Source organism: Tiliqua scincoides, chromosome 4 (genome assembly GCF_035046505.1).
Source record: "Tiliqua scincoides isolate rTilSci1 chromosome 4, rTilSci1.hap2, whole genome shotgun sequence".
Taxonomy (NCBI): Eukaryota; Metazoa; Chordata; class Lepidosauria; order Squamata; family Scincidae; genus Tiliqua; species Tiliqua scincoides.
Genome location: NC_089824.1, coordinates 202,277,892 through 202,292,279, shown reverse-complemented (window position 1 = coordinate 202,292,279; position 14,388 = coordinate 202,277,892). Strand labels below are relative to the sequence as shown.

At 42.4% G+C, this 14,388-nt stretch overlaps 1 protein-coding gene across 1 annotated transcript in view; it reads left to right on the top strand.

The window, feature by feature from the left end:
• Nucleotides 1-14,388, top strand: part of SLC13A3 (solute carrier family 13 member 3) — a 64,768-nt gene that overhangs the window by 32,040 nt on the left and 18,340 nt on the right. Inside the window, exons 4-6 of the mRNA XM_066624703.1 lie at nucleotides 4,739-4,805; nucleotides 7,629-7,814; nucleotides 8,198-8,323. Of these exons, the coding sequence (XP_066480800.1) occupies nucleotides 4,739-4,805; nucleotides 7,629-7,814; nucleotides 8,198-8,323 (379 nt within the window). The remainder of the gene's footprint in view (nucleotides 1-4,738; nucleotides 4,806-7,628; nucleotides 7,815-8,197; nucleotides 8,324-14,388) is intronic.

Here is a 14,388-nt window from a genome sequence, read left to right as displayed (position 1 = left end):
TTTTTGAACTTTTGAACATGGAAGAGAAATCTAAATGCATAGTATTATTCATATTATTATTTAGCACATTTAATATGTTGCATATTTATTCATTGCTTTTCAAAATGAGTTCCAGACAGCTTATATAGCAAAAGGAATGAGAAGATGGTTCCCTGTTCCATAAGGGCTCACAGTCTAAAAAGAAACACAAATGAGACACCAGCAGTAGCCACTGGAAAAGGTGTAGGCAGGAAGTTGCTCTCACCCTGTGATTATAAGAGAGGCAACATTGTAAAAGGTGCCTCTTTGCACAGTCTGCAGAGGTGATAGTCATTTAAATGCACAACAGCTGAGAGTTTTTCTAGGCAGCAGAAAAAAATATTCACTGGTTGTAAGACAGGAGATGTTTCTGGAAGTTATGGCATGAGGATTAGAATCCTGATTTCTGAATTATCATCTCTTAAAAATGACTGCTCTATTCTTCTTTGACCTTCTTTCCCATCTGGGGAAGAGAAATTTCACAATACTGACACCTGACTTGGAGCAATAGTGATCTGACCATAGTCCTGTTAGAGATCCAGTCCTGGATAACCCAAGTTTTAATGCACAAATAGTTGTAGAAAAAAAATGGAACCTGCACTGAGATGCACACTGGAAAAATCCTCCAATTCAAAGATAGTTCTTCTGTAGCCTTAATATATTACTGAATTATGTGCCTGGTGCTTGTTATCCCAACCCCACACCTTCAGATGGTGTTATTTGTCTTGATGCAATGATTTACTTGTCTGGGGCGTGATGTTCCCTGTGACATAAAACATATAGTCCCTGAAGACATATGCAAGGAAATTCATATTCTAGGAGAGGCATGATAAATTACATACATTAGTTCTAAGGAAATAAGGGAACATATTTCATCCAGGCCTTTCAGTTTAGTTTCATTTTAAGAGTTATTTATTTATTTATTTATTTTAATCCTGTGATAAAGGAATAATTTCCCTAATGTAATATCCTTTTCTCCTTTCTGAAATTAGAGCATTTTATATTGTCATTTTGTTTTTCAGTACCACAATCCTGGAGCCAACTTTGTATTGAGGTTGAATTTCAGTGTACCCTATTGTAAATGAAACTCAGAAATATTACTGCTGTGTTTTAAAAGAAATATACCTTATTTTCTTCTGACCAGTAGTGGGAGACTGTAGATAGGGTGACCAGATACAAAGAGGGTCAGAGTGCCTGTACCTTTAACCATTGTCTAGAAGAAGACATTTTGGCAAGCGCAGCTTTTTAAAGCTTCCATGTTGAGCTGCACCTGTCAAAATTCCCTCTTCTATACAATGGCTAAAGGTATAGGCACTTTGGCCCCCTTTGTATCTTGTAACCCTAAATATAGGTATAGCAGGAAATGCAAAGACCCCTGGGAAATGTATGTATTGTATTCTGGCATGTGACACAGGATGCACCATCTGAAAGAGAAACTCACAAGTGGGGTTGCCAGCCATCTCCTCCTAGCAGGGCTGTTATGGCGTTGCAGATTATCCAATAGCCAAGTAACAGATGCCAATGAGGTCTGGCTGCTCCAGCCACAGGGGTCTGACTAGAAGGTAGTAATGGACCTGCCCCCATGGCGCCCCAGGGCACAGGCCACAACATGCTGCCCCATGCATCACACCGTCTGCACAAGGGGATACTTCCGAGGCATAACAGAGCCTCGCACGGCACGCCACAGGATGTGAAAAACCCTCTGGGGCTTCTGATATGCTCTTAAAGAGTTCTTCCGGTTTCCCAACGAAACCAGAGTTACTCTTTAAAAACGCACTAGAAGCCTCAAAAGGCTTTTTGCATGTTGCAGGGCACCCAGAGATGAAAAAGGTTGAAAATCACTGTTATAGCCAAGGAATAACAGCATATCAGTTTGTAGCCAAAGGGCTAAGCAAACATGTAGCCCTTATAACGTCTCCCTTCCAGTGGCAGTCCTTGTCTCCCACACCAAGCATACCCTCCAATTGTCCCTATTTACCAGGAATAGTCTCCTTTTTGGTATGTGTCTCTCAGGCACTGTTGTGATGTCCCTAATTTGCTTTTTTGCAATTTGCTAATTTGGGGGAAATTTGGGGGATTTTAAAAAATGTTTTTAGTGTGCTCGCTCATGCATTAGAGTTGCCATTCTTCAGGCTTCAGCTCCCTCCTCTGGTATCTCTGGAGGCAATTTAACCTAACTGTGCACCCATGTTGATTGCGCACACAAACTCTGTGGCATCATGCTATGCACAGCCTGATGGAGCAGATGTTGCTGCTGGCACCAACTATTTCAGAATGAGTTAATACGACAAACAAGCAAGAGCCTTCAGAACTGGGTAATGAGGCTGGAAGCCCTTAGGCAGCGATCTTTGCTGTGAGATTAGGGGCCTTACAACTGCAGAAGATGAATATATTCAGTATGTTTCCTATATTCTCCTGTGAAATTTGGGGGCGAGATATAGCAAAAGAACTTACAGCACATAGTTGGAGGACTCCTAGTACAGCCATCTTCCTAAAAAGAAATGTCTTGATCATAAAAGATAGTGGCCTGGATGAGTGAATATAAAATCAACCCCTCCCAACTCTGGAGAAGTATTCTATTAAAGTGAATAAAGTGGGCAGGAGGTCTGGTCTAGAGGGCAGAGCCTCCATTTGCCTGAAGATAACATTCACAAGGTCACCAGTTCGAGGCCACCAGCACCGTGCAACCTTGAAGCAGCTGACAAGCTGAGCTGAGTTATTCCATCTGCTCTGAGCGTGGGAGGATGGAGGCCAGAATGTGAAACCAGATCAGAAAGAAACATCTGAATGTTGTGGTTCTTGGAAGATAGAACCTTCTTTCAATTGTAAAAATCCCTACGGGGATTTAAATAGCCTGCCTATGTAAACTGCCTTGAATAAAGTCTTGAATAAAGACCAAGAAAGGCAATATATAAATACCTGTATTTTAAAGTGATAGGGGCTGACTCAGAAAGGAAAATTAGCAATTTCCCCTGCTCCCTCGTTGTACTAGTAGACGCACATTGTGCATGCACATGGAATTCCTTGGATCCTGGTCACTGCCTGTATTGCAGGCAGCAATGACTTTATCATACCAACTTGTGATGTCAGTGATTCTAATAAGAGAGGAAAGCAGTGGTGTCACATCACCCAGTGCGGGAGGCTAGCGCATTACCCCTATGATGGACCTATGCAGTGGATGGAGCAACATTCTGGGCCATTGGAATGATGTTGTGCCATTGCCCTGCCCCGTTGGTTTTTGGCTATAACTTTTGATAGAATAGAGATATTTCAACACAGTTTTTCGTTGCATTCTGCATGAAATTACACATCGATTGATATATAATTTGATAATATTGTTTGAAAATGCCAAGATTTTAAAATTTTGACCAGTAGTGGTGTCACCCCCATGCATGTCACCTGGTGTGGCCGACACCCCCACACTACCCTAGCAATGCCACTGGAAGAAAAGGGGATCCATGTTGTCACCAGTGCATTACTATTCTTTCTAATCCATTTCCCTTTGTTATTGTCAGTCAATAAGACCTTTATTGGCATAAAATAAAGGGAAAGAAACAAAAAAAAATACAAAGACAACACAACATAAACACACTTTGTTTTTGTGGTCTTTTGCATTCCTGCAGTAAGAAAAGGATCAGTATAGCTTAACCTGTGAATAAAATGACATTATAAAAGCTACTGGTTCATTTCTACAGCAGAATGAGAAAGTCCACAAATTTTGATCACTGTGTGCTTCCCACATATTATTCTATCTTTATGTGGGGAAATGGGTAAGAGGAGGCAATTTTTCCAAGTGGAAAAAATGTATATGGGGAAATCTAGGGACAAAATAGCACTCATTATTTCAATTATATGAGCACCTGGCAATCCAGGGTTTAGTGAACCCAATCCCTTCCATTGGAAATGCAGTAGTATACAAATACTTGGTGAAAAAAAGGAAAATCAAGTATTTCATTGATGTGTATTATCAGTAAACAAATAATACTCACTTGTATTCTGAATTCAAGAGAAAGAATCAAGTTGGCATTTGTGTTTGTGAAAATTAAGGTCCTTGAATCTGCCCAGTATGTCATTTTACTGAAATTGCTCTAGATATATAGATGACTTCTTAAGCCCCCTATGCTGTGAAATCCCATGCCCCAAAACAGGACTGGTGTCAAGGGTTGGCATCATCGGGTAGCTGTTAAGGGCACATTGCTGTTCCCTGAGATTACCTCTGTGCCCATGGCCTTCACCACCCATGGTGGTGATGGGGCAACTTGCTCAAGTCTACCCAGGTAGAAGGGAGTACTTGGAAAGTAGTCTTCCTAAAACCTGGAGTTCGCCCTGTCCAAGGAGCCCCAACCTAATCATAGATATGGGAATTATTCTCTTGTAACAGAAAGACATTATATATACAGTATATATATATACAGTATATGTATATACAGACATATATACAGTAATATGTTGGAGAAGGGGCTGGGTTCTAGCAAGCAAAGTAACTTTTTCCTATGATAAATTCCTCCATTCAGCCATTGCTGCTATCAATGAACACACAGGAGCAGAGGCAGTTAAGCTTTAGAAAAAAAATACTTTACTTACAGTTTCTCAAAAATACGCATGTTCTGAATTATCAGAGGGGTCTGTAACTTAAGGAACAGAGAACCCCATAGCTGTTTTCCTTGAATGGAAATGAGGGGGATGCTCTTCATTAATGGCTGGCTGCTTTCTTTTTCAGCTTCTTTGCAACAGAATAAACTTCACATAGTGCCAACTGAGATGCAACTTCTTGCAAATACTGATGAGTAAGTTACTGCTAAAATTTTATTGCAGAGTTGGAAAAGAAGGCCAGAATTGCTAAAACGATTCCTTCTCTGCATCAGGAGTTGCTTACCTGGGAGTTAGACTCACTGAACACAGTGGAATTTGCTTCCATAACTTTGAGCTACACAAGGATTTTCAGAAGTGATGCTTTTAGGACTTTTGAGCCTGGAGTATTTTACATGTGAGTGTTACATGGGACAGAAAGTGGAACTCATTTTACATGCAAACACTTGATGTAAGAGTGCTTTCACTCATGACACTGAAAGTGACTTTTGGCCTCCCTTGCACTCTTTGTACAACATGTGAATGTTGCTGCTGCATGCTGGAAAAGGAAAAGTTGTTTTGAAATAAAAAACCCATTCTGGCCATTATGTTTACATGACAAACCAATTTAAACTTCATGCAGGAGACCTTCAAAGTCAGCACTGTATGCTAGAATGATCTCAATAACTGGAATTGATTTTGATTCTGCTGGTTTCCAGCTTCCTAGGAGGGTTGGTCTATAGCACTAGTCTTCAACCTTCTCAGACCTGGAACCTACCTTTAACTACAACCTGGACAACAGTGGCATTCCTAGAGGGGAACCCAGCACTAAGTTTTGCAAGGAGCCTCAACATGCCATGTTAGCTACCTCTCTTCTTCATCATCAGAGCCATTCCCAGCATCAATAACAAAGTGGAGGAGCTGCCTCTGTGTTGCTCTTGCTGCCATGAATGGCTCTGATGGCGAGGAGAAGCGGTAGCTTACACCTCGCTTACATTGAGGCACCTTGCAAAACTTAGCGCTGTTCCTTTGGGAATCCCTTTGGGAATGAACAACATGGGGCTCACTGTCAATGTGCTAACCATACATTTATTATTTTATTTTCACATTTTTATACCGTCCTTCCTCCGAAGAGCTCAGGGTGGTTTTACACAGCTGCTCCTCCCCTCCTTCTTGTCCTCACAACAACCCTGTGAGATAGGTGAGGCTAAGAGAAAGGCCCAAGGTCACCCAGGAAGCTTTGTGGCCGAGGGGGGATTAGAACCTGGATCATCCAGATCTAAGTCCACCTCCCAAACCACTACACCACCCTGGCTCTCCAAAGCCATTCCAAAGCCACATTTGAGTACTGTAACTCCTTTGGTTGGACCAACCAAAATGCTACAAAATCTTGAGCAGCTAGCTTTTCAGTTCTTCAGAATTCTTCATCATACTGGATGGTCATAAAAGCCAGACAGGGAGGAGAGGAGCTGAATCCAGTGGAATGGCTCCCAAAGGTCTGCTTTTTATAACTGTCTTAAGATGGGGTTAGAAAAAGCTATGCAAACTCGTGTTGATTAGCCTATCTAGGCAGAAGATGCTGATCAGGTTGCACTTGGGGCTTCTGGGATGAAGAAGAAACAATTATGCCTGTACCCCCATTTTTAGAAAATGTAGTATCTTGCCATTTACTCTGTTTCAGTTCAAGATTTTGTGTCATTTTAGTTGGTCTTAAAAAAGTATTACTCTAATGTGGCTTTTAGATTTTTTTCTTATGGACATTCAGAGCACAATCCTAAGTGCTCTTTGGACTGGTGCAAGTTCCTTGCGCTGGCCTGGGATGTCACAAATGTGCTGTAAGGCACGTTTGCGCCTCCTTGTGAGTCAGGGAGGCCAACACAAGGACGTACGCCAGCCTCCCCACGCCAGAGCAAGCCCCAGGCCCGGTGAGTTCACCCCAGCTGACTGTAGTATGTAGTATGAAACTTTAAATTAAAAAAAAAATCTATATTTCCAAAATCTATATTTCCCAGCTGACTCAGGCTAATGCGGGGGGTCTGGGGAGGGCAGAGGGAGGCTGGCACTGGGGTTTTCCAGGGCAGTGGGAGGGTGGGCGGCAGGCAGGCATGTGGGCAGGCTGGGCCCAGGAGTGGGGTGATGCCAGGATCTGGCATTTAGGCCAGATCCTAACTCCTCCCCGGGTAACCTGGCACAGCGCTGGGGTGCTTGGATCTGCGCCACCTCTTTACATGGTGCAGATCCAAGTAACCGCATTGGGGCTGCTGCTGCATTACCCAGCATTAGGGGAATTAATTCCCCTTGCCCTGGGCTGAGCCATAGCCAGCACCATTCCTGTGCTGGATACAGCACAGGCCTACTGGACTGCCTCTTCCAACGTGGGTTAGGATTGGGCTGTTCGTGTTTTTTTTTCTTATTGTTCAACATGTCTATGTACAATTTTAACTAATCATACATGTACATCTTTCTGCTTTTATCACTGGAGTGATCGGCTACCAAGGAGTAGCCTCCACTATCTTCATTAATTGCACATAAGAAGGAATTTTGGCAGATGCAGTTCATCATGCATGAGAAAGAAAAGCTGCAATTGCCAAAATCTCCTCTCTTACACAGCTTTTAAAAAGTACGGAAGGCTTGTCCTCTTTGCATCTTATTATCTTCTTTCTTTTTCTTTCTGTTGGAAAAGAATAAAGTAGACAAACAAAATAAAAAAATGTGATGCCACTGCTAAGTCACACCTCAAGTCAGGGTGTGACCCACTTGTGACTTCTAACCCCTCAGTGCACTATAGCAGTGCCTCCCAATCTTTTTAGCACTGCAACCCACTTCAGTGACTACGGCAGTTGGGTAATGTTCCAGAATGTCTTGCGGCAGCTGGGTAACACCCCAGAATGCCTTACAGTGCCACAGAAAACCTTTTGACAATATATTTGGTAAAAACCACCACAGTGCATATTCCAACTCCGGAAACCAAGACAAACAAATAAACCTAAATGATGAGGAAAGAATAAGTTTCAAATGTTTTCTTTTGGAATGTTTTAAAGAAAAGACTTGACAGAGGAAAAGGACGTCACAATCGAAGTAACTGCAGATGTAAGGAAGGAGGAAGAGTTCAAGACAAATATATGGAAAGGTTTTCTCATTTCAATCCCTTACTCTGCCAGTATTGGTGGAACAGCAACACTGACCGGAACAGCACCAAATCTCCTCCTTCTGGGACAGCTAAAAAGGTATGGAGGAAGGAAACTCACAGGAAGCTGGTTTATACTGAGTGTTTCATCTACCCATTGTTGTGTATACTGGCTAGCGGTAGGTCTCCAGGGCTCAGCTAGTGGCCTTTACCATCACTCTCTACCTGATTTTATTGGGGGGGGAGGGGAGGGAGGGAAGATGCTGAGACCTTCTGCATTCAGGGAAGTTGGGCTGCCACTGATCAGTGCTCCATGTCCTACCCCTCAGAGTTATGGGAGGGTATTATTAGAAACTTTAGTTACTTTTGGTATGTTACAAGATATTAAAGATCAGTGATCACATCCGGAATTTGTGTATGACATGATGCATATGTAAAATCCTTTCCTCACCTTATGTTAATTGAGCTTTCTCCTTCTCTAAGTTTTTTTCCAGGATGTGATGTTGTGAATTTTGGCTCTTGGTTTATGTTTGCATTTCCCTTAATGCTGCTTTTCCTCTTCCTTGGATGGCTCTGGATCTCATTCCTTTACGGATGCATCAGCTTAAGGTACTTTTTATGTCTGATTTATTTTGATGATTTAAGCCATTTCTGCTCAACACTGCATATACGCAACAGGGATCAAATGTCTACACCTGTGGGCTGGGCAGAAATTGTGGTTAAAGTAACCAGTGTTCCTATATCCTTATCAAAAGTCTGATGGATGTATGGGAAATGTTCTGTTGTTGACTTATAAAGAATGTGGAAGAGGCAGAACATGTATTTTCATCCTCCCCAATAAAAACTAAGTGGAACATGTAAAAACGAGAATCACCAAAACACAAAATGGAAATCTCTTAATCAGTGGCTCTCAAATTGGTCTGCAGCTGTGGTGCAGGGGAGGGTAAACAGCAGCTTGGAGAGGCATGACTTTTGTCAGGGTTGCTTTGAGCGGGCAAACACCTATCCACATTGTAGTCCTGATCCAAACTGAGGACTCCCTTCGGATTGCTATTTAAAAGAAACACTTCACAAATGGACTTGTGACAATGCCTTAATCATCATATATTTTGACCCACAAGGACAATGTGGGGGTGACCTGATCCCTGACTTCAGTTGCTATCCTATTCACACTTATGTGGAAGCCAGTCCTATTGAACTTACTTGGACTTACTTCTGAATAAACACTCATAGGCTTGTTAGTAATCTCACCACCATACAAATTTCATCCTTTACTGCAAACGACCTTTGGATTATGTATGTCACCAGCCATAGCTTTGTTAAGGTCCATGGAGTGTTGATAAGTCTGCTGTAGTGAGAGGTAGAGTTGAAAGAAGTAGATGTTTTTCTGATGATCATCACTTACTCAATCCCTTGTCGATTTGGGCCTGTGAATACTGTATTTGCAAAAGTTCATCGGATGCAAGCAAGCATTTGTCCATGTGCATTTTGTGGGTAGGCACCTGTTTCTAAGGTACTTTCCAAACTCCTGCAAAGGAGTTGGAAGCACTGTAAGTGTATGTGGGGAAGAGGCTATGGCAGCAACACAGTCCCAAGGATCCTGCTGCTACTGGAGATGGAAGGGTTTTTTTTTACTCACCAGCCTCCAGCGCTGGAGTCCTGGGAGTTCCAGGCAGGTCTGGGGAACCCTCTGCAGGACTCCCTGTACCTCCAAACATGTTAAAAATAGAGAAAAAAATGGGCAAAAAACTTCTAGGTTTTTGTTGCAAAACTCAAAGTGCCTGATTTTTTCTATTTTTAATGTGTGTGGAGCAGATCCCCTGGAGTTCAGTACTGGAGGCTGGTGAGTTTTAAAAAAAACAAACCCCAAAACCCTTCCATCTCCAGCAGCAGCACAATCCTGGAGATTGCGTTGCTGCCTTCCCCCCCTCCCCACCCCTTAAAGGGGCAGGGACAAGCGCTTCCTTGGCTGATGGGTCACAATCCACTAGTTTGGGAACTGCTGTTTCAAGCACAATGCTGACACTGCATCAGTGTTCCAGGTTCAGCTCTGTGTTTCTGAAAATTTGGCCCAGAACATGTTACATTGTGACAAGGATTAAATTCCAGCGATTTCATAACAATTTGTAAATCTGTAACAAAGCAGTAACATGGTTTTACTGTAAATCTTTTGCTAATCTGAGTACTTACAACATCCTCCCCGACCTCCGTGGACTCCTCCACTTGGAGTGTGTCAATCAGAGGCATTGCTGACAAAGTGGAAGAAGTTGGATGCCATTTGTACAAGCACAGGCATTACAGCAGTCATTTTTTATATGAACCATGTGGGTTAATGGGGACAGATGTGCATTATAGCATATGAAACTCCTTTGTACTGAGTCAGACCATTGATCCGTCTAGTTTGAAAGTTCTCTCACTATGTTAGATGCAAACATTCCTTTTTCTGTCCCAGGTTGAGAAACTGAAACAACTGGCTCTTTTCAGTTTGATTGTGAAAAACTACTAGTGCCAATTGGCTAGCACCTAGAGTGTCACCAGTGCCACTCCCCCAGTCTCTAATGCAGTTTTGCAGCTCTTCTAAACATTTATTCCACTACATATATTAGTAAATTCCACTAAATTTGACAGGTGGGTGACTTGGAGGAGACAAAAGGAAATATTTGTTTACCCAGCATATGATTGTTCTGTGGAAGTCCTTGCCCCATGGTGTGGTGATGGCATTTCACCTGAAAGGGAATTGGACGGATGTATGGAGGAAAAGTCCATCACAGGTTACTATATGCAATCTCCAAATTATAAAGTCAATTTCTGAATGTGAGATGCAAGGAAGTGGCAAGAGGACGCAAGTATCTTGTCTTGTGTGCTCCAAGAAGCATCACGTGGGCCTTTGTGAGATACACAAAACTGGACAAGATTCTGAGTTAACCTACTTCTACAACCAGGAGGTTGCATATGCCCATCATGGCTTGTAATTTTTTCTGGATATGCCCATCATTGGATCTGTCCAATCCCCTTCTAAAGGTATCCAGGCCAGGTGTCATCAACAAATCCTATGGAAAGGAGTTCCACAGTTTAATTACATTCTGTGTGACAAAGTATTTCCTTTTTGTCTGATATAACTCTCCCAACACTAAAGTTTAGTGGATGTCCCTTGGTTCTGTGTTGTGTGAGAGGGAAAAGAACATCCCTGTATCCATTCTATCCATTCCCCTGCATAATGTTATATGTCTCAGTTAAGCCTCCAGGTACCTTTTTTTCTAGACTGAAGAGTCCCAAACACTGTAGCTTTTCCTCATAATGGAGGTGAGAGCAATCATTTTGGCTACTCTCTTCTGTGCCTTTTCCAGTTCCACTGTAATTATATGCAGTCCCACAATAATAGATCTGTTCAGCCCTAAATTAACTCACAAAGGGCACAATCCTAACCAGGATCAGAACTCAGAATCAGAACTCAGGATCTGAGATCAGGATCAGAACCAGAACTCAGAAGTAAGTTCTATTTTGTTCAATGGGGCTTACTCTCAGGAAAGTGTGGTTAGGATTGCAGCCAAAGCCATACAAGAAGGGTGATAAGCCTTTTTGCTAGCTTTCTTTATCTCTAGTTGTCATGTGCAACATGCAGCATAAGCCTATGCATATCTACTCTGAAATAAATCCCAATGTTCAATGGGGCTTATTCTCAGTTAAGTATGTACTGTATGGGATTGCAGCCTTAAGCCATTTCTGCCCAACGTTGCATATATGCAATAGGTGTACAAATGTGTACACCTGGGCTGGGCAAAAATGCCTTAATCTCTGAACACGTAACAATTATTACTTCTACTGTTCCTATAGCTCTTTTATTGGTTAAATTGCTGTTCCCATTTTACAGTTGGGGAAAATGGAGGACCAAAGAAAGTTTTGTCTAAGGACAGAAACTCCATCACTGAATACGGATTTGCATTTGGGTCTCCTAGGTCAAATTCCTAACACTGTGTACTGTAGAGCAGTGATATGCAATCCTGTCCTGCTTGCTTATTATTTTAAAAGGAGTTTCTCGGTATGTAATGCATTTTTTAAAAAATGCAGTTAAGTCAGAAAATGGTATTTAGATTACAGATACACTTTCCAAGTGTACCGGGACCATGCAGTTGATGGTATTAAGCTGCCTTTGGGGTTTCATGGACAAGTATGGAATGTCAGAAATGTGTTATAATAGCATGTGAAATGGTGGCCCAGATTGGTTATATCTTTCTTATAGCTTATATCGGTTGTATCTTTCTTGTATATCATATAAAGATTTGTATATCTTTCTCCCTGATAGTGAGAGTAGAAGTAGATGGGGGATTGGTGTTTCTCAACCAGTGGTATGGGTACCACCCGTAATACTTGAGGTGGTGTCTGGTGGTACTTGTGGGACCCCTAGACACCTGCTGCCCAGCAGCGAGACCAGGAATTTCAATGGACACAATAAACAGCAGTAAGAAGCTCAGCTGGCAGAGCTCCAAAGCATGCTTTTCCTCACTCAAAAAAGACCTCCCATTCACCCCGAGTCTCTTATTGGAGTTTGTCGTGTCGCATCTGTCCTCCCAGCCCAGAAGTAACTGGTGATGATGTCAGCACCATTTACTTCCAGCGGTACTTCAAATAGGTGGACCTTGTGAAGTGGTGTGGTGTGACGTAGGACAGTGTTCTTCAACCTTGGGGTTAGGACCCTGATGGAGTCACAAAGCCTCAGTTGTGGGGCAACTTACAGGAATGAGAAAGGTTGAAGACCACTGGTGTAGAGCACCACAAGTTAAAGGAGGAGGCATTTGGTGTATCTGAAGGTGTACTCCTTCAGATACTAGGAGATTGCATCTCAGTCCTGCTCAGGTTCTTAGCAGTTGTGCTAAAACAGCTTTCACTAGTGCCAGGCTTTATGGTAACTTTTTCTGCTCTCTCTAATAAGGATATTTGGTTACAATGAAAAGTGCTGGGAGGGCATTATGGGGGCAGGGAGTGAGCAGCAATGGGGCATTTGGGTCCTGGGAGGGGGCAGGATTGACAGTGGGTCCCCAGTCTCATATTTTATTTATGTATTGGGGTCATGGCCTGAAAAAGGTTTAAGCCCACTGGCACAGGATAAATATTGAGAAACTCTGGGCTAGTTCAAATTGCATTCAAGTTTGATGTTGCTTGCTAAAGCGTCTTCAGCTGACTAATGAACTGAGGCACATTCTTATTTTGCACTTGTTCCTCAGGCTTCCGTAGAACTTTTTTTTAAAATCATCACTGAGTGCATTGCATGAATCAGATTAGTCAGAAAATTTGTGAGTAGGCATGAAAAAAGGAGCAATCTTGTCCCCAGCTTAGACATCTTCAGACATGTGACATCTGTCGCTGGAGAGGAAGCATGGAGGTGATGAATTACTGCAAACATGATTAATGTGGCCTGAGTCATTTCTGTGAACACAGTCTGATGGTTCCAAAGATGCTTCATGGGTGACTGCAGGGATTGCATGAATGCGTTTATATAAATTCCAAGCAAAGGGATTAACCTTTGTGGATGGGGGTGGAAGAATTGGAGCACTGGGTAACAGGAAGCACAACCCCTACAGCTTTCTGAGTTTCTCAACGTGTACTTGCTCTCAGACAGTGTTTCCCAACCCTTTTCAAGTCGAGACCCCCTTTTAGAATAGCCAAGTAACCTGTGACCCCATGCCACATTTGCATAAAAAGGCATTTTAATGGGGTAAAGCAAACACAATAAAAATAGATATTCAGAATATAATCTAACCCAGGGGTGTCAAACATAAGGCCCTGGGACCGGATGCAGCCTGCAGAAGCTTTTTAGCTGGCCCTCAGGCTTTCAGCTGTTGAGCAATGCTGAGGTGACATTGCTGAAAGGGTGGCCCATATGATAATTGGACTCTCCTATATCTTGAAATATGATCAAGATTTGTGTATTTTCTCTCCTGTCATTAGCAGCTAATGAATTCCTACATGAGAACAGAGTGTTTATTTCTGAGTGTTTTTGACCTGTTTAATGACTTCACTTCCTGTGTAATGACATCACCTTCGGCCCTCAGCAGGCATCATGAATGCTATTTGGCTCTGTATGACATGAGTTTGACACCCCTGATCTAACGTAATATTTAACATAATGGTTCTTCATGACAAGCTGGGGCTCTGCCAATCAGCTGATAGTGAAATGATCAGATTGACAGGCTTGCAGATGACCACATTGACAGGCTTATAAGAAGAAGATCTTTACTGCTGATCAGCGGAGCCCTGGCTTGTTGTGAAGAGCATAACTACGTCCAATCAGGTGATTGGTGGAGCCGTGGCTTGTTAAGAAGATCATTGCTACCGCTGTTCAGCCCGCCAGTGTGTGGAGGAGGCCTTTCTGAGGAGCCCTCAGCTCCATGCCAGGTGCAGTAAATCTTTCCCTGGACATGTTTTTTGCCCCCCAAATTTTCATGTTGTCAGTGCTCAAAAAACTTTAAACACTTCTGTTTTTAGAATTTGGGTTGAGAAGTGCGCAATTGTATCTTTTAAGTATATACCGAAGTGGACCTTAAGTCACCTTTTCCTTTATCAAAAATCAGCGTTACAACCACTGGTGCAATATTGCAGTGTAGCCATATTGAAATTAAATAAGAGTTGAAAACCTTTCTGGTGAAGTTTCCTATTTAAAAAATTGCAACTAAAAG